At 43.4% G+C, this 26,841-nt stretch overlaps 1 protein-coding gene across 1 annotated transcript in view; it reads left to right on the top strand.

Annotated features, from left to right (window-relative positions):
• mafa (MAF bZIP transcription factor a) overlaps positions 1–26,841 on the top strand; it is an 86,063-nt gene that overhangs the window by 7,075 nt on the left and 52,147 nt on the right. Inside the window, exon 2 of the mRNA XM_084353180.1 lies at positions 3,231–3,297. Within this exon, the coding sequence (XP_084209306.1) occupies positions 3,231–3,258 (28 nt within the window). The 3' untranslated portion in view covers positions 3,259–3,297. The remainder of the gene's footprint in view (positions 1–3,230; positions 3,298–26,841) is intronic.

The following is a 26,841-nucleotide window of genomic DNA, read 5'->3' as shown; positions in this document are numbered from 1 at the left end:
TTACAGACAGAAGTTCTTTTATTCTCACACCCACATCATTCAAGGATTGTATTCCGGTTGTTGCAACACAATCCAACAAAATAATAATAAGTGGTGCTGGTGGAAAAATTCACTGTTCCTCTTATTAAATATCCATGGATATTTAAATCTCTGTAAAATAGCCTCTATGACACATGTCATCTAATCACTCGGTGCAAGTTTATGTTTATCTATTAATGCCAAATAAGAACTGACAAACAACTACATTACTCATGACACGTTTATTAACTAAATGATTGAAGAATTCATTTGAAACTTTGTTAAATGATATAAAAGCATCATCACACCAGGCAGGTCACAAAATAAAAAAATAAGTAAACTTAAGAAAAAAGAGGGGAAAGATGGAAAAGAAAAGACGTGTGCGTCTACATGTCTGTGCATGTACTGTATGTATGTAATAATGTATGGCTGTAACAAAATCCCACAGTTGCTACACATCATTTGGGAACCACCGTGCAAAAGTTTTTGAGCTTCGACTTTAATTCAGGTTTGAAAAAACTGAACACCTGAACAAAACCGAGCAATTACAAATGTGTTTTTAAAAGACAATAGAGAGAGGATAAGCAAATGATCCTCTCTCTCGCAGTGCAGAAAAATCCAAAGTAAATAAAAAATGACCAAAAAAATCCCTAAAAAAGAAGAAGTAACGATTTTCACTTTTCATTTGTAACATCTGAAAAGATTCAAGGTTCATTATAACTTTGTAACTTTGTCATAATCAGGGTGGTGTGCATTTACTGTACCATGAAAAGAAAACTTTTTCATGACTTTTACTTTGTTTTTCTTCAGTCTTTTTTATCCTTTCAGTGGTTGCTAAGGTTGAACTCCTGTCATACTCCTAAACATGTTTCAAGCCCATCGATGGACCACCGTTGCCTTTTTTTTTTTCTTTTTTCTTTTTCAAGGACACATTTTGAAATCATTATGTAATTGAATTTGAAGTGCATGTATTACATAAAGTTAGGATTACTTCTCAGTGATGAACCACAAACTCAATTTATGAGTTTGGTTCTGAAAAACAGTAATACAGACAGAGGACATACTGGATGTGCAGGGAGGTAACAGTAACAGCAGTCAGGTGTGTCAGCACAACCAGGTGGCAGCCACATCTGCGAATAGTCTGTCCAGACTCACAACAGCTACCGAGGCAGAAAAAAAAAACCTCCTCTCACTTCACAGTATATATGAGAGGTAGAGTACAGAAAAACTGACTCCTTTAGAATTAAACGGACATCGGGGATCAATTAAAATGCTTATTTTATCAGAGTGCGCTTTGCTCTTTCTATATATTTCCCTCTTTCTTTGTGGCAGAAAGTCACAGCGTGCTTCAAATAGACATTAAGTGGATACGCGCGCGGTGTCATTAGAGAGTTGTCCTTGAAAGACTGGCTGCAGGTTATGTTGGTAATGAGGTGGTCGGGACTTGCCGGGGTAATTTTATATGTCTGTAAATGGACCCAAACCAAGAGCCTGTGACTTAAATAAATGCAACACCATCTCTCAGCAGCAGTCCCATTGCACAGAAGGTGACAGAGTTAAAAGAAACACAAAATGTGAGTTATAGTCTTTCAAAGAGGCATATGGTTTTCAAATCTCTACAAATAAAAAAAGACAGTTGAAATCCACATATGTAAGGTTTTATTGCTGTTTTAAGTTCATTTAGGTGTGCGTTTAAAGCTGCAGCAGAGCAGTGCACATGAGAAATACATCCAATGTCATTAAGTCATTTACAGAGAAGAACATTGATCAAAATTCAGCTTTTTTTTCTTTATTTGCACTGACAGTGTATTAACTGTATCACGACGTAGTAGAGAATTAGAATATGACAATTTAAATCATAAATGAGATATTTCCATACATTTGTGACGGCATGTCAGAGTGCAGAGGCCTCTCTGTCTGTAATTTGTCTTCAAAGGGGCACTATGTAGTTTTGAAAAAGAAATTCAAACTCAGAATTGTGATATTTCCAATATTGATGAGGTAAAAATACAAACTCAGCAATATTATTTTTTTCTGTAACTGAATAAACAAGCTGTTCTCAGCACTGTTTGAAGCTAGAAAGGTGGCAGGGTCCGCCAAATATAAATAAAGTAAAACAGTACGAAACAGTGTTGTCCTTTAAAGTCGGTTTGTTAATTCAGTTAACACAGTTTGTTTTCTTCAGTTTGTTTTGGCATAACGAGTGAGCCCATGAAGATCTTTCTCTTCCAATTAAAATTTCCCCCGTGAAACCACGTAGTTCACCTTTCACCTTTTCTGCACCGTTGGCGCGGTGTGTAAAATGTCTTCAAAACCGAGCTCTCCGTCGCTCTCGTGAAAGTTTACACTTTGTGATTTAGACGCAAACACTATTTTTTCTGCTGAGGTGCTAATATCACCCTGATGCATCACTGCTGTTCCCCTGCAGGTCCTGTATACTCTGTGGAACTGAGTTATGTGGCATTTATTTGAAAGCCCAATGATTTAAAATTTCCTTCATTGCGGTGTGTGGGCAAAGTGTTTCCACAACTGTCATTTTTCCACAGCGTTTTAAAGGGACCCTGCTTGGCATCAGCGCGCAGGGAGCTCAGAGCTAAGCTAATGTTTTCACCCGTGTAGCAACATTTATAGGGAATATGAATAACTCCATCCGGACCAGCCTGGAGCAACATGCTTGCTTGAGTGTGTTTCGAAGGGGGGGGTGCTTATGAAAGTGTCCGTCGTGAAGGCAGCCATTACCATCCTCCACTGTTTTATATGTCTGCACTCCTCCCTTTTAGAACAATTAATTATGTAATTTAATGAAATGAGCAGCAGTAAAGGCCTCGGCATGAAACTGTTTCATATTTCTGTGCGACGGCACACTGTATGCTTAGATATTTTAGTTTTGTCTCTTGTGGTTAACAGTGTTTTGATGCATGGGTTCTGCCTGTAGAATCTATTTGCATGCAAATTTTTTACATTTCCCTCCGCATCAAACGCTTACCATGATACATGTAGTGTGTTTCGGCAGACAGACAAGGTGAGAGTGAATCTCGCTCAGAATGGATCCACTTGTTTCTTTGTGATTATTTGTGTACGTGTGTGGCAGAGAGTGACGCACACGGTAGAAGAAACGTGGGGGAGGCAGGGAAGAAGACAGCGCGTGCGTTTGCCTCGACATTCACTCATCTGTTCTTGTGTGTTTTGTCCAATCTCGTCTGCTCCTTTAGGTCATCGAGAAAATTCCTGCATCTGTGATTTCAAGCCCCCTTCTGTCCGTGCCCTTGGCTCTCTGAGGTAAAACACTTTTTACTTGATCTCTCTCTGCTTTTTTTTGTTTTTCTTTTCCCAGTCATTTCAACGACAGAACGGCGAGCGAAGTCAGATTTGTAAAACAAGTCCGTTAAAGGAGCGCTGTGTAGTTTTGGGAACAAAATTACAATCAGCATAGAAAGATCTTCATTTTTTTATGCCTTAATAAACAAACTGTCTTCATGACTGAATATACAAACTGACCTTTAAGGATAACACAGTTTCATACTGTTTTACTTTATTTACATTTGGCAGACCCTGCCACCTCTCTAGCTTCAAACAGTGTTCTTGGGACCTCATTTTCCTCTGAAAACAGCTTGTTTATTCAGTTATAGAAAAAAAAAAAATTCTTATTTTGCATTTTTTACCTATTTAATATTGTAAACATTAAACAGAGAAGTCTGAATTTCTTTTCCAAAACTACATGGTGCCTACTTTAAATATAAACCTTAAAAACATGATCACAAATCTTATCAAATGTAATTATTAGTGGTCATGTTGTTTCTGCATTGCTAATATATGCCTACACAATGAAATCCATATTAATTATTCATTAAAATTACTCTCATATTAAATAGAGAGTCACCACATGTAGTATTGAATGCTTTATTGCATACTGCAGGTGTCTGTAAGGCTTCCATAATGTCCCATAGATTGCCAATACCTATTCATATGTTAAAGAGCACACGCCTTCTGTATATCGACAGTATCTCTGTCCATCACATCTCTCTCTATCTTCCCAAAGCCATAACTTCGCAGAGTGCAATACACATTTTCCCACCTTATTTAAATCCACGCAGAAGAAAATAAACACACATATGTACACACACAACGCATTGACGTTTTCAGTCGTTCCGGATCAACGGCACAACCGGCAGATTATAGCCACTCATTCAAATGTAAATTACATGTTCAGACTTTGTGTGAGGGAGGCAGAGAGAAAGAGGCAATGAGCCTCGGACAGCAGAGTGAAGAATAAGCTTTCCAGTCCTGGAATCAATTCACAGAGACAGAGAGGAACCTGGGCGAATGTATACTGCAAACCCAATTGTTCCTGTAATGGTTTCACTGATTGTTCCATGGCAAACCGTCGTGATGTGCTCGCTCATCACACGTAATGATGAGAGAAGGTTTTCGGCTTGTTTTCGTGACTGCCCACCTGGGTGAAGTTGACCGGACATATGTGCGCATGTCTGTGTTTGTGTGTGTATCCAGTGTTATTTACTTGATTGTGTCTAAGTGGGATCAGTAGCTGGCCTTTCTCCAGCTCCACTTAACTTCAGGAGGGGGGAAGCAGGACAAAAGCCATCAAGGAAGACAAGGACAAATCATCTTTAGATGAAGTGTTTTAAGTGCTCCGATTCTCCTCCCACGTCATCACTGTGAATTAGGTGCCCTCTGCTCGCTGTTGAGGGGTGTGGAGTATAAACAACGCCAAGGGAGCGGATGTTAAACGAATGAAAGTGGAAAACCATGAGGGTGTCTATCTTAGTCAGCCTCGTAAATCTCAGTTCCTTCGCCACGCCGTTGCGCTACACTGAAGTTGCACTCTGACAACCTGCCAGCCGAGCTTAGAGGGGCTGTGTGCGGTGTGGTCTGGTCGATCTCGTTCTTAGCGGCCTCAGCTGTGGCAGACGTTGCAGGCAGAGCCGTGTCTTTGTTTTATGCAAATCCATGCATATGAGGAGGGGGGGAGGGGGGCGATGAGCAGTCTGGCCACGTAGCTCCAGGAGGACAGGCTGAGTGATGGAGACGGAGAGCCAGGTCTCGGTGTCCTTGCCTGGGGAAAGAGTGTCCTGACTCCGGCCTAGACACCACCAGGACACAGAGTCGCTGCGCCTCTACCGAGAAAAAAGATTTTCACAGGCACAAATGTATTTACACTGTGAGATGTTGAGTTGGCGAGGAGATAAAGAGAGGTTAACGCCGGGATGAGACTGCCAATGTGTCTCACCTGCGACTGGTGTGCGTTTGTGTGTGTTGTGAAGGCAGGCACACCTCAGGGGTTCGCCATGCAAAGAGACACTGGAGTTCAGAGCCCAGCAGGGAGCTGAAGGACCCAGAATATGCTGACAAAGATAAAAGACCAGGTGTGTGCATATGCACTGTAAGTGTGTGAAAGAGGCTGTGAAAAAGAGAGCTGAGTGTAAATATAGATTGGGGAAACAGGCTTGTGTGTGTTTGTGTGTGCATGTCTGATCACATAAGCACACTGTAACAGGTAGGCAAGGCCACCAAGCATGTGGACATCTAGTAACAACAATCCTTTTTCCATCTTCACAAGTGCTCCCCTATACAAGTGGAGTTTATCTGCACGCGAAATGACATCTTCTGAATATTTTCAAAATAGTTTTTGTTCCCCCATCCTCTCTCGCTCAACCCTATTTCCGAGCTGCGTGCTCATGGTAACGGTTGGTCGGCGGCTCTTCTATCACAGAGAGCTCTATTTCTGGGTGCCAGGATGTTGGTCTCAGTCGTCGAGGGCAGATGTAATCGATCCAGATTGACCTGTCATGTGGAGGAGAAAATGAATGAGACAGAGGAGGGGGTGCAGGGGCCATGGAGAGATGAAGGAGGGGGGCAGCGCAGAGGTACAAAAACAACCTCCTGCTCCATTTGGGTCAAAAGTCGAGGGATGATTTATTCAAGACTGGGTGTTATCCCTCCTTCTCCGCGCTCCACCTGCCTCTCGGAAAGGAGTGAGAAACTGGAGACTGCTCAGGAGGAGCGGACTATATTTAAACTTGGTGACCGAAGATACTGTGGTCTAACTTTAAAGTTAAAAATATAGATATCCATGTACAGTGAGATGGATACAGTTTGCGTCACTACAAGCCACTAAGAACAAGTTTGTTAGCTTGAAGTGACTCTGAGGAAAAAAATATAAAGCAGCTTGTAGCTTTCAGTGGGCGCTGTTTTTATCAGAAGCCTGTATTGACTCAAAGGATTAAATTCATATGTGTAAGTATGAACAGGAAACTTGAACAAGAAACAAAAATTTTACTCCTGATTGTGAGAATGATACCCTCCACACAAAGAAATAAGGAGGGGAAAGATTTATGGCTGCGTTTGTCTGTGAAGTGGTACTAGATTTAGCCCAGTGTGTTTGGGCAGAGCTCCACTTTGCTAATTATTTTCCTGTGGCAGAGTTCTCAGCATGGCGCTCCTTTCTCGCTCTGAGAAGAGAGGCTCAGCGGTAAGTGCTTAGTCAGCCCTGCTCCGGGTGTGAGATACTGTCGGGTCTCTGGTGGACTGTCGGGGAGGCGGAGCAGCGTGGGACCGAGCCGTCGCAAAGGGTGAAGGCTCGGAGAAGAGGGCAGGCCCATCATCAGCCATCAGGGAGAGTAAAGGGGAGGAAAATACCGCGGTTGGGGATGACAGCTCTCTATCGTTTCTGTCTTAGCCCTTAACTGTGTGAGGTAATATCCTCAGGAGCTGCTAGTTTTCTGGTGGATCAGTTGCAGCTTGCAGAGGCCTAAAGAGCCCAGTTATTGAGGACATAGCTGTTGGAAAAGTCTATTAAGCTGCTCGTCAGCAATTAGCAAAGGCATGGATTTAAAAAACACATCATCGTTACTTTCTATAGCGCCTTGATCTCTGTGCTAGTCATGTCTGTCCCTCAATCACTCAGTCCATAACAAACCCGTCTCCGTTTCTCTCCTCACTCTCTATTTATACTCCAATGTCAAACTTGTCTTTCTTTCTATCTCACACAGCTCCTCCTCTTCTGTCTGCCACGCTATCCTCCAAATGACTCTCCTCCTCCTCCTCCTCCTCCTCCTCCCAAACAAACTTAGCTTCGCTTCGCTCTGTTCCCGACGTCACCTCACCTCCCTCCCTCCCCCCCTGCCTCACACTGCACCTGCTTCCCTCCCGCTCTCTGCTCCCTCTCCAAACGTCACTTTTTTTCCCCTCCCCTCCACTCCCCCGCTCCTATTCTCCCCCTCGTTAGCTTGATGAATGGCTTCACTGCGGGGAAAGTGCTGATTTTCATCCCTCTGTCTGATTTCTGCTGGCTGTTATTAATTTCAAACACTCAGAGAAAAGCGAGTGAGTCAATAAATAAGGAAATGAACACACTTCATCCTGCCATATAGCAGCTCTCACAGTCATTCACCCAGGATGCGGGTCCTCTGTGGAGGCCAGGCCTGCATTTGTACTGATAGAGTTCAGCTCCGCCCTTGAATTGCAACATGTATGAGTATTTAAAAAAGAAAAAGCAGAATAAAAGTCCTCCGTCGCATCGTGTTTCTGGAGTGTTGTCAGTATCTCCAGTCAGACAAACAGGACCAGAGGGAGACTAGCATGGTGCAAAGTAAATAGCTCAGAAGAGACCTGCAGTGTCCCCTCTCATCTTTCATCTTTCACACGAGTGCACCATTTAAGAAATGTATACAGAGGGTGACAATGGGAAGAGAGATGGAGAAGATGCAGGCTCAAAGAGAGGCAATGAGAAGCAGCAGCCTAACAGAGTTATTGCCGCACATTAAACGCTTGCTGTCCACGCAGTGTGGCCGGGGCTCTATGTCTAAGTGCACATTACTTACATTCCAGGCTTAATGCATTGTGCTCGCCCGTTAACATCAAACACAAATAAGCCTCCGAGATGATTCTCCCTGATTCTTGTTGTCAGACGGCAACGCTTGCACCAAAAGTTGCTGTCCTTTACATTATGTATGTAAATAAAATGATTTAGGGATGTTTAATCCAAAAAACAGGATCGCCATAATGCATGCACAGACACAGAAATTAACGCCCGGGATATCATCACGCTGTTTACAAAGTGTTAAGACAAACAGTCTGCTGGAGTGTCCTATTAATACATGTCTGAGACACACACACACATGTCCTCTGCTGCGTGGGCCGTGCTCTGCAGTGACAAGGCATATGTTTCCCTTGGCTCGGACGATTAAAGCAATATTTGGTATCACGCTAATAAACACAGAGAATTTATGAAGGCCGGCGCTTCTTTAACTCGCTGGTGTGTTCCTCATTCATTTATCGATTTCAGGTTTGTAGGGCTGTCCTACTGAATCGGTTACTCTGTTACTGTTCACATGTAGTGTGATGGTAAAAACACAGCCCTTTTAACTTTAAAGGATACGTTCACTCAAAAATTTGAATGTAGTCATTTTCTACTCACCCCTGTTTTGTAGTCCACAAAACATTTCTGGAGCTTCACAGTGAAACAACGCTGCAGCATTCTCTTAACAACTGAAGTAGTTGGGCATTAAAACATCACCAAAGTGATTTGGAAATATGTTATTTACACCATTTTTTAAAAAGCTGAACTCTTCACTGTAGCGGCTAAGCTAAAAGCGTTAGCGTGCACCCCGTCTGAAGTGGGTACAAGTATTTTTTATTTGGTTGTATGGAGCCATTTTGTTTGTTTTCTGTTGTTTGTTTACCTTTTATAACGAGTCCCCATCTACTTCAGTTGTTAAGGAAAATGCTGCGCCCTGCTTTGCTGTGAAGCTCCAGAAATGTTTTGAGGACTACTAAACTTCAACCGGTTTTTCATCGGCATAGGGGTGAGAAGATAATGACTAAATTTGTATTTTTTTGATGAACTTGAAAATGTCTGGATCTTAAGTCCATGCAGACAAGAAGCCAACAATTATATCACTCCCCACACCACCCTTTGGAAGAGCCACTGTCTTACCCTTTAACTTTAACTTAACTTAAAATGTAAACATCATGACTGTCTCACAAACTGACCTGACCGCAGACTTGAGACAGTCGCTGACCCACATGCCTGCCATCAGCCCGACCACCCCGATGCGACTGCTGCCCGGTTAGCCAAACAAACATTCTGCAGGCACGCAAGGTATTCACGCTGAGTCACAAAGACAATTCGACATTTTTGTTCGTGTGAACGAATCATGTGGATTATATTTTTGCAACAATTTGACGAACTGCCATCACACTATGTTGTTCCAAGTGTTGTGGTTTGACAACTTTGGCAGGTATTGGCTTCATAGAGCTGCATCGTCCATAGACATAAGAGTAAATATTGATAGAAAACAAAGTCATGTTCATGTAGTTTCTTTTATATATATACTTTTTCAGAACTTGTGAAAGACACTGTGTCCATTTCCGAGGAAAAAAGAAAACCCAACACTGATACAAAGTGTGCGCTGCTGTAAATATCCCATTGAGTTTCTGTCATTCCTCATTTCATCTATAAATAAATAAAATATTCTGAAAGCTGAATGTCAAGAGATCCAAACTTTGGCTTTGAGGAGAGGAGAGGAGAGGAGAGGAGAGGAGAGGAGAGGAGACTGTATTAGTGGTAGCTGCAGGGGTAGTGGAGTCTGTATGTCTGCTCCATGGCTCTGTGAGCGCAGACGTAACTATTGTGTTTACAAGGCTGAGTTGCTCTTACTGTTAAATTATTGGGGTGGGGGTGCGTTAAGGGAGGAGGAACAGAGGGAATGGGTGGTGGTGGTGGGGGGGAGTAAATATTTGTCCCTCTCTCTCATAGTTCTGGCTAACCAGGGTGAGGAATGCTCTTTGCTCGTTTTATAATTACAGAGTTTGGGCAGTGTCACCCTTGGAGCGTACATGGCCTCAGAGACCTGAGGGAGGAGGGACTTCTGTGCACACAATGTTGTGACTGGTGCCTTAAAGTGTGGAGGCTGAGGAGCGGCACACTTCTGCATGTCAACACTGCACCAAAGAGGCATGTTCAGTTAATGGCCAAAACGCAGGCACGCAGGGCCAGACCAAGCTGTGAACTCAGTTGGACACCTCGCTGTCGTCTTATTGTTGGCTTAGAAGGGTGTGTGTGTGTGTGTGTGTGTGACCCCTGGGAAAGAATGTTGTGGCAGAGACAAAAAGAGAGACACCCGCAGTTTGCTTTCTCACAACTAAGGAAACTGTCTTTTCTCTCTCTCACGACATCTCCACTGCCTCGCAGCGCTCTCAGGTTTTCCTTCCTCTCCGCGACCTGGCCATTAAAGGAGAGCGATGAGTTCACAGCTGATAGTCTCTGGTTGCGAGGAGCGGAGAGCAGTGTAGGATGACATTATCGGAAGCTGCTGCATATAGATACAAAAAAAAAAAAGAAAGAAAGAAAAAAACAGAAAGAGAATACTATGGCGCACTTCTCTCAGTATAAACTTCTGTCTGCTTGGATTACACTAATGACCCCTGACAAACCATAATAAGACACATGCATCTCTATGGACACTAGCCATGACCAAAGGAATGACTCTGTGTTTATTTGACATTCTGCAGTTTGAGACTCTTGTTAGCAAAAAACTAAAACATCATTATTTTTTCTGTCGTGTCCTTAAAACAATAGGTCATGGTCGGGGACGAAAAGAAAAAAAAGTAAAAAAAAAGTAAATGCATTCTCAATATACAAGCCGGTCTGCCACAACTACCATTAGAGAGAGGGATGTGAAAGGAGGGTGATGGAGAGGGACAAAGCTTTCCCTCCATCCCTGCGGCTGAAGTGGAATAGTTGTGGTGACGGGTTGTGACAGCTGAGGGAGCGAGGGAGCGAGAGGGGAGTATCACTCCAAAATCCCCAGGAAACAGAGAGGAGGGAAAGAGTAATTTAGGACGAACCGCCTGCCGTCTGTTTCTGTTGTCTTTCTCACTTTTGGACACAGAACTGCATGTGAGCGAGTCTCTTTCCCTCTGACACACACACACACACACACACACACACACACACTCGCGTGCGCTCTGGGTAATAGATATTTATTGTAGCGATTCTTTTATTAACTCTCCAGTCACTACATTATCATAATGATTCAGCCAATAAGTATTAATGCTTGGCTCCTTGGCCGAATCCCTGGGTCAGAATCAGACATACGTCAAACACATACCAGAATTAGATGCACGCAGAACTCTCATTTCCTTCCCCCGTCTCTTGATAGTATCCCTAATAGACCTCTCTCCCAGTGGCATACTGCTGTTGCAACATTCACCTACTATTGCTTTAATGAGATGTCTGTGCTGTAGTGTGTGTGTGTGTGTGTGTCAGTATAAGTGTGTGCGCCTGAGAAAGAGAGATGTTAGCGATCCTTGTGGCCCTGTTTATCTCCACCCTTGTGTTGGAGTAGAGGGAGGTCAGAGGCAGGGCTGCCTGTATCCATCTCCATTCCCACGGCTGCTGTCTCACAGGCACAGTGGTCACAGGAGGATGAAAAGACTATGGATTTTTTCTCCTCCTCCCTACACTCACCAGAGCAGGAAGATTAGACAGGAGATGAGCACAGCCTGGCCCATTCAATGCAGCTTTAAGCCCAACACTGGAGGCATCTGACCCGCACGCTCTGGTTCACGGAGCGCAAGTGCACACAAGACATGCGTCCGCACACACACACACACACAGAAATCAACTAAGGCGGGATTTCTTGGTTCACTTTTCTGGTTCAAAGCGTGGTCATACTGTGCCCGGGTGTTAAACATTGACCCTATGATCTCTGTGTATTAACACACATCGGCAGAAGCAGTGACGGAAATAAGCACTCGCACTCGCTTACCAGCAGCCCCAGATGGAGGCTGACAGTTGCATGTGTATAAAAAGATATTTTGGGGAAAACTTGATAGAGGATGAGGTGAAGCGAGTCAGGGGGGAGGAGGAGGCGAGCCATATGGGGCGGGATAGTGAGAGACAAAGAAATTGATGCAGGCAAAGAGAAACGAGGAGATAAAATTCAAAGCTCTGCGGCTCTCCCAAGCAATTAAAATAATTTCTGTATAATTTGAAAGGCCTGAGCCGTCTTATCGGTTTCCAGATAAGTCTCCTCCTCCTACTCCTCCTCCTCCTTCTCCTCCTCCTCTTCCTCAACCAGCATGCACGAGAGGCCCTCATGACTGAAAACTGACACAGTGTACACTGATAGCTGCTACCATATGGCCGCCTCCTCTCCACTCAATTCCTTCCACTTGCAGCTCTTGCTCTGGCACACACACATACACACACACACACACAAGCATGCACAGACAGGTCAGCCGAAAAGGCATTACGAAGCTTCTGAGAGGGCCGTAACTACATCCAAACTGTCAGCTTGTCATCTTTCTTGTCTGTTTCCTGATATACTCTGTTTTCTACGTGTGTGTGCATGTAGTTGCACCACAGAGCAGGTCAAAGTCGGCCTACTGCGAAGTTAAACTTGGCCCGCCGGATGTTTCTACCAAAATAAAACTCAAAATTAATAAAAATTTAAACAAATACAGAGAATATGAGTTGCTATTTATGCTGTTTTTTTTTAATAAAATGCCCTTCAAATATTACAGGTTGCTAGTTGTTATTTATTTTTTTGTAGTTTGAACCGCGGGCAGTATGACACTTTTTGCATGAGGCTCATAGTGCGTTCATGTGGTGTAAGAATAATCAGAAAAAAAGAAATTTCACGTGAAAGCCCCTTCAAGTCAGAAAAAAAAAAGCTTGGAAAGAAAAGTTTTGCTACACGAGTTGCAGAGCTGACGTCATATGACGCTGAAAGATGGCGGACGAACGTAATCATCGGATTGATGGTAACATGTATATTTGTGAAATATATTTCATGGTGTCCTTTGCTCTTCCTTGTCACTCAAATAGCAGAAACAGCTGTCAGTGTGAGCGATAAAATGCAGAACATCGTCCATGTTGCCTCCACATTTCGACTTGACACACATGAAAACACTGAAGTCAGAAAAACAATCTTCTATGTTTTAGTCTTGAGGTGTCTTCTCTCTCTCTCTCCCTTTCTGCTTACTTCTCACCTCACCCGAGAGATGTTCGTTAAACGTTTGGCTTCCTTGTTGAAACGACTGCAGGGACGGAACATTTTGATTAAAAACACAGTAAGAGAAAAGAGAGGGAGAGGAGAGGGCCTGCACAGTAGAGAGAAAGTGTGGGCGAGCAGCGGAGCAAAACTCGACAGGGACCGGAACTTAATGTCATGTCTCTATTTAAGGGGGTTAGTCGCTTAGCTAAAAATAGCAGCAGGTGAAACCCACAACACTCAGGTAGTGGGCATGCACTCGAAAACAAACACTACTAAAAATTTCACCGGCCGGGGTGACATGACAGGTGAGGCATCGTGCAAATATTTAAGCGCGTTTGATGTGGATGGGACTTGATCGTGTCATGGGTGCGTTGCGTGGGAACAGCGGGGGTGGACCTTTTCAAAACAGAGTGGCAAGCGAGGCGCTGTCAGATGTTTATCCAGACTATTTGATTTGAGCCTACGTCAAACCTGACTTGAGTCAGTCTTTTGTGTAAATGGGTGCTTCCCCTAACAAGGTAGGTCTCTGGGGTGCCAGGCACTAAGAATTCCAGTGTTATGGTTTAACAGTCACAGATAAACTGAGAATTTCCCAAGAATCTCACATGAGATAACTGTGCCCTATGTATGTCTGTGGTAGAATGGCTGAGGTCAAACTGTTGACACTTTTCATGGTAGCTGATGTAAGGTGACAACTGACTAAAGACTTTTTGCTGCTCTGCACAAACAATTGTGGCAGGATATGGTCAGTGACAGTTATGGATGAGTACATGTGTGTGTTGGGTGATGGCACAGTGTGTCAGGCAGAATGGTTTCAGAGCTGTAGGTAGTGTGAACTAGTGGTTTGTTACTGTTTTTCACACGTGGCTCCAAACTGCCATCGTCAGCTTGTGTGTGTGTGAAAGAGTTGAAACAATGGTAAGCAAAAATAAATAAATAAAGAGAGAAAATCATAAACTGTAAGGAGCCAACGTTTTCTAAGACTAACGCGCTTCAATGAGATGGCATTTGGTGCCATCGCGGACGTGTCGATTAACCTGCGTCGAAGAGTATCCACTTATCCTTGTGCGCACACGGAAAGCTTTACTGAGCGTGCCCAAAGCGAGGCGGCAAGGTCTGCGTCATCTGGGAGGTTGCGGGTTGTCACGGACACACAGAGGGCGACGTTCCAGTGAACAGGAGGTGGGTGCAGTGACATAAGCAGGGCGCAGTGCCCTTACCGTACGCGATACTCTCGGAACACCTACATATGGAGGGGTCAAGGGCACGCACTGACTCACTGACTCACACACACACACACTTGATTTTGATAACCTTCCACAAAAGGATATCGACCTTTCTGCGTCTTGCACTGTAATCCATTTTTTTCTTTCCCTCCTTGTCAAACTGTATGTTCTTTCATAGTGAATACATCTTTTTTTTTTTTTGCAGTCTCTGAGCAGATACAGTACAACACAGAGTGCGTCTGGTTCCATACACTTGGCAGCATCCTGCGCACACACTGCGAGAGTGCTGTAAATAGCCAGAGTGTGTCGTGCATCTCTGCTGTGTTTGGACCTATTTTAGAGCTGACACAGGAAACAGGGCCATTCTGACAGCCACCCTGCCAGCCGGTACTGCACACAGCAGCCCCTGAACCTTCTGTCGCACACACATGCATACACGTGCACGCGTTCAAACACACACACACACACACACACAGACCAGATTTTTCCATGTTAACAACCTACCAGTGCTTCATACACATCATAGACTTCCACGAATCATTTCATTTCCTTTTTAAGTCAACACGCCGCCTCTCATCCCGCTGCTCTATTCCAGTTTTCCACAAACTCTGACTGGAAAGACCTTTAGCAAAAAAAAGCCCCCTGCTGTGTCACTTGGCGAGCCCCCCTGTCCTCCACATCTTGTCCTTAGTGTTGCACATTTCAAACCATGCAGCGCATTTCACTTCTGAGCCAACTAGAGAGAATTTAGCCACTTTGCTGTGTTACACATCCGTGCATAATAAGCAAAATGATAACTCTGGCAGAGGGGAGCTCAATTACCTAAGACACAGGTTTCTGCTTTCAGCTACATGAGGCAGCTGGAGACCTGGCGCAACATGCAGAGTTAATTTAGAGTTAATTCATGTTGTTTTTATGCTCGTCTTGTTTATTGTTTCTGCACTGTTCTGTATTGTTCTCTTTTTTAAATGCCATTTGTCCACCAGGGTATTTTAATTCAATTCCAAATCTTCATTCGCTGAATATTTCCGGGGCTCAGAGATACAGAAGCCCCGACTCCGTGAGTTTATACCTAAATGAAGCTGCGTCTCCGCGATGTGACAGTGTTAGCTCATTTAGAGACCGTTAGCACACAGACATAAACGCCTCTTCAAAGGCTGTAGCGGAGTCCCGCTCACCCGCCTCTCATATTTGGGGTGGAAGATAAATTCTGCATGCAGGCTGCTCCTGCCTTCCTATGTAATTATGTGCATGGTGATGTGCTTTTACAGCCTGCCTAACAGTCGGAAATTATCTCCCGGAAATGAAGTCCAATTAATTGTGGCACTTTGCAGGCGTGCGTGTGTGCAGAAACACTGTAATGACACTTAACAGGAAATTGGCTCCCGTTGAAATATTTAATAAATAAGTTGCGAGGTGGAACAGTGTTGTATGATACTGACAAACGTTTGTTCTTTCTGTTATTTTTTTTTTGCACGCACACACACACTCGCACAGCTCCTTTTCATTTGTGCGAACCTCTCAGGTATACAGAGCCAGAAAGCAGTGAGCAGTGTCACACTAATAGTTTAAGATGTATTGCATGTAAACACGATGTCACAGGTTCAATTCCAGCTGTGGACCTTTGCTGCATCTCACCCCCAACTTTCTCCACCCACCCCCCCCTATATTTTCTGTCCGTGCCGACTGTAAGCTGCTCAATAAAAGCAAAATTGACAGAATGTATTCTGAGTGTAAAAAAATTAAACAGGCAGATAAAATTCTTTTGAATTAGGTACGAGGGCGCACTATCGATCCGACGCAAAATGGGAAAGTCTATAAAAGGAAACAGCAGTCTTTTAGGGTCAGTGACATACTGTGTCACGCCACAGTAGCTCTCTATTGTAGGACACACTCTGATGAGTCAGCACTTTCAAAGAATAGCACCTTTTGTTTTTGTCCCTGGGAGTCTGGGTGTCCTGCCCAGAGCTACTGTCCAGATATAACCCATTCATGATTTTTTTTTTCTTTGCATTTTTCCCCCCCCCAGTTATTACTTGATCCATAATTCTATTCATTTTCTTCGTGGTATTCTGAATATGGTCAGTGGTTCTCATTCAGTTTGCACCTACTGAGATTTCTGCACCTCATTTTCTGTAATAACTAAACTTAAAGGTGTTTTTGACATTCAGCCACTAAATGCGACATTTCATCTCCCATCTATTTTGCATTAATGTCACAACACCGCAATCATCCGCCCCCCTCAAGTGGTTGCCAGTTCTAATGTTGCCATTGCTAACTAGCCAACGTTAATGTTGCTAACGCTAGCTAGCTAACATTCCACAAACTGCCAACTACCAAGACTGTTGATGCTGACGAAACAGATACCACGTGATACCAACAGTGTTATACGACTGACACCAATCATTGTTAGGAGGTGGAACCAACTGTCAGACTTCTACAATCATAATAATGTTTTTTGAAGAAAGCACACAGTTTTGTTCTTTTTGGCAGCAGCTTTGGTGAGAAGCATTCACCCATTTATGCAGTGGTGGCAGAGGCTGCCATGCACGGCGCCACCTGCTCAGCAGGAGCAATAACCATTCACATGCTCACTCACTCACATTGGACGAGCCACCGGGAGCAATCTGGGGTCCAGTTTCTTGCCCAAGTACGCTTGGACATGTTGAATACACAGGCCGGGAGTCCACTGACCTGCCGATCAGTGGACAACCTCTACCTCCTGAGCCACAGCCACGCCGCCAAACATACAAACATGCACCTCTAAAATGGAGGCTTTAACATCTTTCAAAGACATGATATTCAGTGTAGGAAATAATACTTTTAGTGTTAGAGATGGTGACTGATACAGCAGTAGCTGTGAGATGGGTAGGAAGATAAATCTTGCTTTTCTCAGAAAACACATACACACCCCTGAGCTTTACTAACATTTTGTTAAATCTGGACATTGTCACTTTGAATTGCCTGATGTCTCGTGTATCATATGCATTTACATTCCTTTAAATTTGATGCACTCAGGCCATTACGTTTATAAAAAAGGTAACTGAAAATCACTGTTTTAAACATCACATTTGACAAGACAAGTTTTCTAAAACGTATCCATAAGGGTGTGTGTGTGTGTGTGTGTGTGTGTGTTTACATTCCCCTCCACACGTATATTTATTTCTTTATGTTTATAACACTCACATCCACTTGTTCATTACCTCAGGTCATTCTGCTCTGCTTGGTTACACATAACAGCTTGCTGGTCAGTGTGTGTGTGTGTGTGTGTGTGTCTGTCTGTCTGTCTCGCTGTGTTAGGGCCTACTATAGACCCATTCGGCTCTGCAGCACGGCACGTAAATGGCAGCAGAGTGGTGTGAGTGTCAGCCGGAACGTGTGCTTGGCAGGCAGTGGCTATGCTATTAGCAAGCGCTAACAGTTTTATTATTAGAAAATAAACGGTGCGCTGCAAAACTCTGAATGTTATTAGCACCTCACCATCTGGGTCTGACAGCTGTGTTCAGCCACCATCATGGCTGAACTGCTAACGGCTATATCTGAAATCTCCACGTTTTATCTACAGCACTTTTACACCCCGTTCTCTGTGTGTCTGTCAGTGCCTCTTCCTCTCTCATTCTCTCTCGCTATCATTCGTTCTTGCTCTTGAAGGGTTTCTTGCAGACATCAAGATAGCGAGCGCAGACAAAAACACACATTTATTGCGCAGCCTCACACACAGGAATCAAGCACGCAGCGGAGGCTCCTTATCCGGTTCTGCGGCCTATATGAAATGAGCATTTTGTCTTGTATGGCTGGGTTACATTTGTGATGGTAAAAATCGTATTGCCCTAATTTAACTGAGCAAAAAACAAAAACATCCAGAATAAAACCACAGAAAGAAGTCTGGTGTTTCCCACGGCAGCCTCTGTCTGCTCCCAAAGAAACTTTAGACTCTACTGAACAAACAAAAGACAAGCAGAACACAGCATCTCCAAACAGCGGAAAAAGAAGTTCTTACTTTTCATGCACGTGTGTCTGCATGGACACCTTACATATTTTTTTTTTTTTTTTTTTGCATGTGTGTTTTTCCTCCCCAATCACACAACTTTGCGGGGCTTTATTTAAACAGATAACCTGCTACTAGAAGCCCCCAGCGTCCCCAAAAACCCCTAATTCTCCCCTTGCCTCCCAGGCTCTCACAACAAACCCCATCGCAAGGAGACACCTCCAGAAATTAACGCTCTTATTGCAGACACTGCAGAAAAGCCTATACCCTGCAGTGCTTCTCGTTCTCCAACAGAAAATACTTTTCCCTGCTAAAACAGGCCAACTCCTTCTAGGGGTGCATGCGTCTCCCGTGCTCGACCTAATCTACATGCATACTTACCTTCCTTATATTTAGGGATGTCGCTACCAAGCAGCGTGAAGGACTCTGGATAGCATAGGAATCTATTTCACATATAGATGCACAGGGCTGGCGTACAGCAATAGGATATAGAGCAGGGAAATGGTGTTGTTTTCAATTTCACTGACCCTCTTTTGTATTATGCCGAGGTTATCTGCTGTCTAATTCTGTTTATTTGAGTGTTTCCTCACTGTGTGATTGGTTTAAGATCAGCATGAAGATAGATGGGTTTTTTTTAATTGATGAGTTTTGCCTGTGTTGCCTCAACTGGCAGAACCCTAACCCTAACCCAGAAGAAATACAGTTATCATGGCTCCAATCAATCTTTCTTTCTTTCTTTCTTTCTTTCTTTCTTTCTGTAATGAAACAGAATCTTTTTTTTGCTTGCTCACTTTTTACTCATAAATAAGATCATCTTTCTTCCATTTAGTAATTTAGTACTTTCGTAACACGTAAAATCAGAAACACTGCTCACATCAATCACCTCGTTATCATTGCAATTCGTGAACATCGGGGAATCTCCCACTTTGTCAAAATAACAGAGGTGTCAGACTGCTGGCAACATGGCAACACGGCCTAAATCCCTGGCAGTTACTGTTTGTCTGAACACAAACCAAAATGAACACAACACTACACTAATCGATACAGCTCATTTTAAAGGGGAACTTCTGTGTTGTGCTGGCTCATGTTAGGGGACTCCATTACAAAAATAACATGGTAACGGCAATCGGGGACGTGCATAAAGTCACATCCTTTGGACTGTCCACAGTTCAGCAGCTTTAAACAACTAAAACACATCGTCAGGCTTGTATAGGCAACAGATAGAGTCACATATGGCCAGTAAAAAAGTGATTAATACATGTTAATTGCAACAAATTGCTACACAGAGCCCCTTTAAAAGAACTACACTGTTTTTTGTGTATTTGGTTTTCCTAGTCAACAAACCACCACAAACATATGAGACAACAAAAGCAGCGAGTTTAATTTGTTTACATGGTGTGGGTACGAGGCTAGCAACGAGGGTAACCATGTTGGAAACTATGAATGAATAGTCCCATGTTTTCCTTTCTTCCCCCGTCCTGCCGACTTTGCTTGAAAGCACAAGACAGAAATCGTGCAGCTGCTTCGTATAACATATCGGGACGATTAGCGACACAGAATGTTTTTATTATAAATGTGTAAAGCTATGGATGAGATTTTTAAAGCAACTTTCAACATGAAAGAATAAACTTTGTGCAGTCAAGTGTGTAAAGTGCATTGTTAAAGGAGCAACTCATACTGTAATCATTGCTTTTGATGCACAGATTACAGCGCCTCTCCTCTGTTTGGGTAAAAGTGATTCATTTTGAAATCCTCAAGAGCAGCTTAACGAGTTGTGAATCATTCTGTTTTAGTGAAGAACTTTGCTCTAATTTGGAATAATTATGGGATTGGACATCTGGATGCAAGAAAGGGAGCAATTTGCAGATTTGTCTCACAGTGAATACTGAGCAAATGAGTCACTATGGCAGAAGAGAAAAAAAAGAAATTCGGCTCTGAACCTGTTGAAATACATAACACATGCTGGTATTTTCTTCAGCAGTACATGAGTACGGTCTAAACACTTTCTGAACTGGTATCAAACACTCTGCGAGTGAGCACATTCATTTCACTCCCCCTGAGGTTTGCAAGGAGAGCGTTTCTTTTTGATGCTGTGTGTATTTGTGTGTGTTTATTCAGCTAAATGCATCTGTGTGTGCGTACGCGGTTAATGCACTTGACTTGAGACTGACCACAAATCAAAGTGATGGCTGGTGAGTACCACATAAGAGAACAGAAATGAAGCAGATAAGTGTTGAGATCAAACAGACCTTCCCCAGCCGAAAGCTCCCCTCGAGGGGCAGGAGGGCCGCGAAGCTCTGCTCAGTGTACGTCTCATTTAGTGCAGTCACCGCCACAACCGCTAACGAGGTGATAACACGGACAGACGATAAGTTATTAGTAAGAAGAAAAGATCAGTTATGTCACTTTTCTCTGCTCGCTCTGTGTGTTACTCTGTGTGCAGCATTAAAATCTACGTGTACGGTATTTAAACAGAAAATATGATTGAGTAATGACACCAGTACTTAAGTTGATGCATTATATGTTAGTGTGAACTGAGATCAGAGCTGAAGTGCTCCAAACATGGCAGACAATGGGACTCTGAGGACAGATGAGGAATGGCACTGATGAGAGGTTTCTGTCACTGAGCTGGCTGAGAGCCAGAACCTAATGTGGACTGTGGAGTGTTAGAGTTTGACAAGACTGAACGCTGTTTGTCTGACAGCCAGCCTGCTGACTGCATCTGAGACCAGATCATATCCAGACCCCTTCTGCTTCCTTCTACTGTTTCCACCCCCCTTTCTAATGCAGTTTGAGTTTTTCTCTTCTCATCACCCGCAGGTCATGATCACAGATAGCCAGAAATGTTTTGACTGTTACACAAAATCTAAAAAAGTATATTTTCCCACAGTTTTATCCGCCGTTCCATTTTCTTTAGTTGTTGTTGTTGTTCCCTCATCTGTATCTTCACATCTTCCTTACTTCCCACAGCCCAATGTTTCCTAACCAGAATGATCTCCACCATTTTTTTTATCAATTACATCCACGTATTTTTGTTTATTTTAGAGGAAAACAAACAGCATTACAAATTGTCACCTCAACATTACCTAAACATTGACAATTCTAGGATCACAATAGCTGAGTTTCATCAGCGTATTTTTATGTGCATTTTAAAGTGTTGCATTTGAAAAGATTGATGTAAACGGAAAAAAAAGAAAGCCCTTTATTTTGCAAAAACAGTTTTTAAGCTTGCTTGATGGTTGGTGGTTGTTTGAATTGTTGGAAAAAAAATAAATTATGGAGCCTAATGAGAGATGGAAACATCTTCCTGAATAAGTGGCATGTGGCGTGTTCGACTGGAACATCAAATGAAATACAAACGACTACAGGAAGCCCTCCCTTCCAATACATATCTGCAGCCTTGTTGCCAGAATAAAATTGGCAGTGAAGGTTTTTCAGTAAAACACTGCAACGTTAACAATTGTACTTGTCATACCTAGGCTACACTTTTGACCTGACTCACATATGGGGAGGGGAAGAGGATGGTGGTGGAGTTAAGCTAAAGGCCGCCAAGCCACCGCAGTTCAAGGCTGCGTTTCAACATTTGTATGTGTGGCACCACTGGATATTTTTATGGAGACATTGAGACAATTTCCAGCAGCGTTTTTGACGTTAAAAAGATTGATATTTTTTATAGGAAGTCAAATCTTTCCCAACCCTAACCAACAGTTTTTGTGCCTTAACCTTACCAGAGCAAAAGCACACCGTTGCGACATAAAGAAATATAAAGTTTCAACATATTCGTGACCTGTAGAAACGCATACTGCTAACATTAAGTCTGGCGATTGGGTTGGTATCTCAGGACTATGATGAAGGATTACTAAGAAAACCCACTGTCACAGCCTACAGCGTACAGCATTTTGTCAAACAACCCCGGTGTTCTTGTCTGTCTTGACAGTCTGTCCAGGAGCTGTGTTTTAGCTCTGCTAACGACAGGGTGGCAGAATAAAAAGACATCTTCATAACAGTAATCTGTCCCTACTGTACCGGCAGCCAAATTGTTCTGAGAGAGAAATTTTGACTTATCTTGTCCATTGTTCCTGCGCTACAAATTAAAGCGCAGAGCAATGAATACAACAGCACGTTTTTACACTTGAAATAAGGCCTGTATTCAGCTTCCTCTCCTTTTGTGCTCTGTCAGAGTGATACTCCGAAGTTATTTAGGTCTTTTTCTCCGAGAGAATAAATCTGATAAGTTACGTCTCTACTGGAGGAAATGTGCCGAGTGGGTATGAAAGGAGGGGCGTATGTCGTGAGCACTGCATTGAGAAAATGTTATTACATAAATGGACTATGCAAGACAAAGACTGTGATATTATCATAATTAAAAGTGAGCAGCACCATATGGTGAGGGAGAGGAGCTGCGCAAAAACAATCAAATTGAAAGCCTCTCAGTGAGCAGAAATACATGAAATGCTCATTTTTCAGCCAGAAGAACTGACAGAGTCTAAACGTACACTTTTCTATAACCTTCTCCTCTCCTCTCCTCTCCTTGTCCTGTATGTGAGTGTATGCCTGGTCAGTGCCCTGGGCCTGCTAGGGGTCTACAGTATGCTCCAGGAATAGTCCCGTCACGTGGCCGCTCTGTGGGATCTGTTCCCTTGGCAGGAAGCTGTTATATGGTTACAGTTATTTTTGTTGTCTGTCTGGGGATAGTTTTTACTGCGCTCCAGAGGATCAATAATTGTCATAAAAAGACTGCGTCACCCGGTGCCCTCTTTGAGCAGGACAGTGAGGTGGTGTGTGTAGGTTAGGGACGTGTGTGTGTGCCTGTGTACAAGTGTGGGTTTCTGGCTGTATTTACATGAGTGAATATTCGGATGTCTGTGCGCACACGTGACATTAAAGGGACATTTGTATGAGCGTTTACATCCGTTTCCGTGAGCTGAAAAGAAGCGCTGGCGGTTTATCTTATAGACAATGTCTGAGTCTGTGGAAATTGTGAAATATGTTTGTTATGTGAGAGGAAATGACTTGCAGACAATGTGGTATGTGAGGTTTTATTAAAATGTGTTACAGCATTTGATTTACAATAAGGATGAGTCAGTCGCAGTGACGCGGCCTCAGCTTGTGCTATAACTCCATCTTCATTGCCCTCTTCGACCTGCCGCATCCGTCTGCTCTCCCGTTTGTCCCTTTCCGTCTGGAAGGCCACACCGCATCCCCCGACCATAGCATGTCTGCCGAGTATCTGTGTCTCTCCTATAGCTTGTCTACTGTATACAGTATATGTGCCACCACAGCCCTGAAGCTGCAGTCAGCCCTGGGGACCCAGAGAGGAGGTCCTATAACAGCGCAGGCAACGGAAGCCGGCTCCTAGCTAATTGGTTCCTGTGTTAGCGGCACACAGAAGACGGTGTCAGAGTCAGCACTTTCCCTCCCTCTTCCCACGTTCCCCCTCTCCTTTTGCTTTCTCCATCCCTCCCTGCCTGCCAGCCAACCACAGATGCCGCAGGTTTGACATCCCTTCAGGACACACGCCTGAGCTAATATGTACACTGCTGGATGTTTGTGTGTGTTGACAGATGATTTCGGCGTGTTGTCGCCGCTGCCAGTTTGACAAATAAATCCAAACTGCTGCAATTTTATGTACAAATATATATATATATATATATATTGTATATATATATATATATATATATATATATAAATTGAGTGAAAATTAAAAGTCATGTCTTTCCTCTTTGGAAATCTGGCCCTTACTCAGCGTGTTCCTCTATTTCCTTGCTGCTTATCCATCTTTCTATACCTGCAATCTCGTCCGTCATTGTCTTCTTCTGTCCTTTGTATCGTCTCGACCCACAGAAACAGCCCACTCCACGGGCAGAGCAAATGAAGGTCACTATGTAACTATGTAAACACACACCAACTCTCCTTCGGCTGATGGCCCCAATGACAGGGAAGGTAGACTCTAGTCCAGGTAATCACAGCTTGTAGGTGTCTTTGCTCTAAAGTGTGTGCAGTGATGTTTCCTCTGAGCGTGTGTGTGTGTCTGTGCGTGTGCTTTTCATACTGTGAGAGGTGATGACTATGAAGTGTATCCCACTGAGCTGGAGTGGACCTGAAGTAAGAAGCCCTTTCCCTGCTCTGATCACAGAGTAGGTGTCTGATCGGCCACAGACTGGTGCTGTGTGTTTATCATTGCAGGATGTCCTCTCAGAAACTGGCTTAAACTTTGTGAGCCCTCTGTTAACTCAGACTCAGAAAGTATCACCTTCCACGGTTTTGTGTCCCTGCTAAAGGGTAAATACTGTACATCTGTGCTGTATTTCATGGCAGTTTAGGATGATTGGAAAATAATAAAGCCGACTGCAGTCACGTGTGTTCTTGAGTCAGTTTGGTATTGGTGTCCATTATTAGAGTTTGTGCTCTTCGTGAAAACAAATCTCTATGCTACTGATTTGCTTTGCCAAATATGATTTGAAAGAAGGATGATTGTGGCTTGGATTACTTTCACTGGCCATGTTGAAACCCTGAACGATGTGGACCCATGAAGGTCAGGGTCTAGGGTCACAGGTGTTTAAATTAGGGCTGTCAATTGATTAAAATATTAAATTGCTATTAATCGCACAGTTTTATCTGATCCAAATGTACCTTAAAGGGATATTTTTCAAGTTTTTAATACTTTAATCAACATGGGAGTGGACAAATATGCTTGCTTTATGCAAATGTATGTTTATTATTGTCGCAACAATCCAAAACAATGACAAATACCGTCCAGAATATTCTCCAGACTAACCTCAATGGTACTGCATGCTTAAAAAATATGCTGAAAGCCCAACAAGCAACAACAGATGGGCACACTGACCTGAACGTAACATTCCTTAGTAATACTAACACAATGCAGTGTCCAACTTTACACTTGTAAAGGTCAACTAAACAATGTTAATCGGCCTGCAAGCTGTAGCCACCCATTTAGCTATCGCTGTTGAAAGTTTGTCTCATGTAGAGCTGTCTAAAGGAGGGCTCACTGCATCAGCTGTGTGCTTGGCCAGCAAGTGGTATGTGAGACTGGACGTACTCGGGTGGTAACTCAGTTCTCATTGACAGTAAATGCAATAATTTAGCAGTAATAATCTTAATGTACATACAGTATGAGCATGTGAGCATTGTATTCACTTAAACCATAAATACATTTCTCATGTGAGAGTTTTAAGGAGCCAATATTGTAAAGAAAACATGAATGAAATATGTTGACGATGAACACTCTGCAGATATGATTTACTTGTGGCATTAAAGTAGCCTGCAAAAGAGAATTCTCTCAATGCGAATTAGCTATGAACACCACATTTTAGGAGACAGTGTTATGATGAGATTATATTTCTAACAGAGCGACCTCTGACTGTCTCTTGTCACACTCCTCTAACATCTCTGAGGTCTCCCTCCAGCCTGACGACTCCAGCTTGACCTCCTCCGTGAGGGTGGCAGCCCAGTCTCGGCCCCCTTCTCTGCCCCACTGCATTAAACATTGATGCGAAGGCTGGAGCCTGTCTCCGACTGTGGTCTGGCCCTTGCCTATAGTACGTCTCTCCTCTGGCTGCAACCTGTCTCCTTTCAATTTCTCGCCCTCCTCCTGCGATGTGTATCTTTGCTACTGCTGTGGTTGTTTGAATGAAGCGGTCTGCTGCAAGTGCTGCTCAGTACGAGGAGACACATGAAATCTCAAGAAATGAGAGTGATAAGTGTCTGACTGTGGCCATTTGCACAGCAGTGAGACGTGACTTCCTGGAAATGACTCTGTGTGTGATTCCTGCATTTGCATCTCAGTCTATGTGTGGCGCATTTATGTTATGCATTATGACTCTTACCACAGAGCACGGCTATATGAAAGGAAGTGGTAGGAGACACAAGACAGCGATACTTTCCTCCTTCATCGTTGTGGTGTGTGTGTGTGTGGGTGTGTGTGTCCTTGTACGTGTGTTCCAGTACTGCTGCATAACATCAGAGCAAGATCTCGACACCTTGCCGTCACTTTATTTTCTCAAAATGTAAAGAAATGTTTAATTAACACACAATAACACTGTCATATATCATAAATAATTGGTTTAGAAACAGAGGTGTATATGCAGTGACTGCCAAATTAGAGTATTAATCGTGATATGTTAAATTTGTCCAAAACACTTGAAGCTTGCAGAGGTATTTAGTTGCCCCCACCCTAATCACCCATCTGTAACCCTGCAGAGCCTTGCCCTGGGAGATCTGCCCCACAACCAACAAGTGGGGGAGTTCAGCTGCATACCAGACCTGATACTGAGTCCTGAGAAGACTGTAAATGTATTTATAGAATGCAACGTGAGCTGGGAACGGGTATTAGACTGTAAGAGAATGAGACGTCGTAATCTGCGAGAATCGATGTCTGGTGTTTGTGCGTGTGAATGTGCGAGGTCTAGGAGAAAGCACGTATGTGTGTTTATACCGCATATGTGGGTGTTTTTACGTGGCTGGCGCGGGCTTGTGTTAATCTGGATCATGTCTGATTATGTGGCCATAGGGCATGGGGGGGGGGTTTTACAGACGATGCTTGTGTTTTGTGCTGGCAGACTGGTGT

This window comes from Pagrus pagrus (genome assembly GCF_965226575.1).
Source record: "Pagrus pagrus genome assembly, chromosome: 1".
Taxonomy (NCBI): Eukaryota; Metazoa; Chordata; class Actinopteri; order Spariformes; family Sparidae; genus Pagrus; species Pagrus pagrus.
This window is presented reverse-complemented; position numbering and strand designations above follow the sequence as displayed.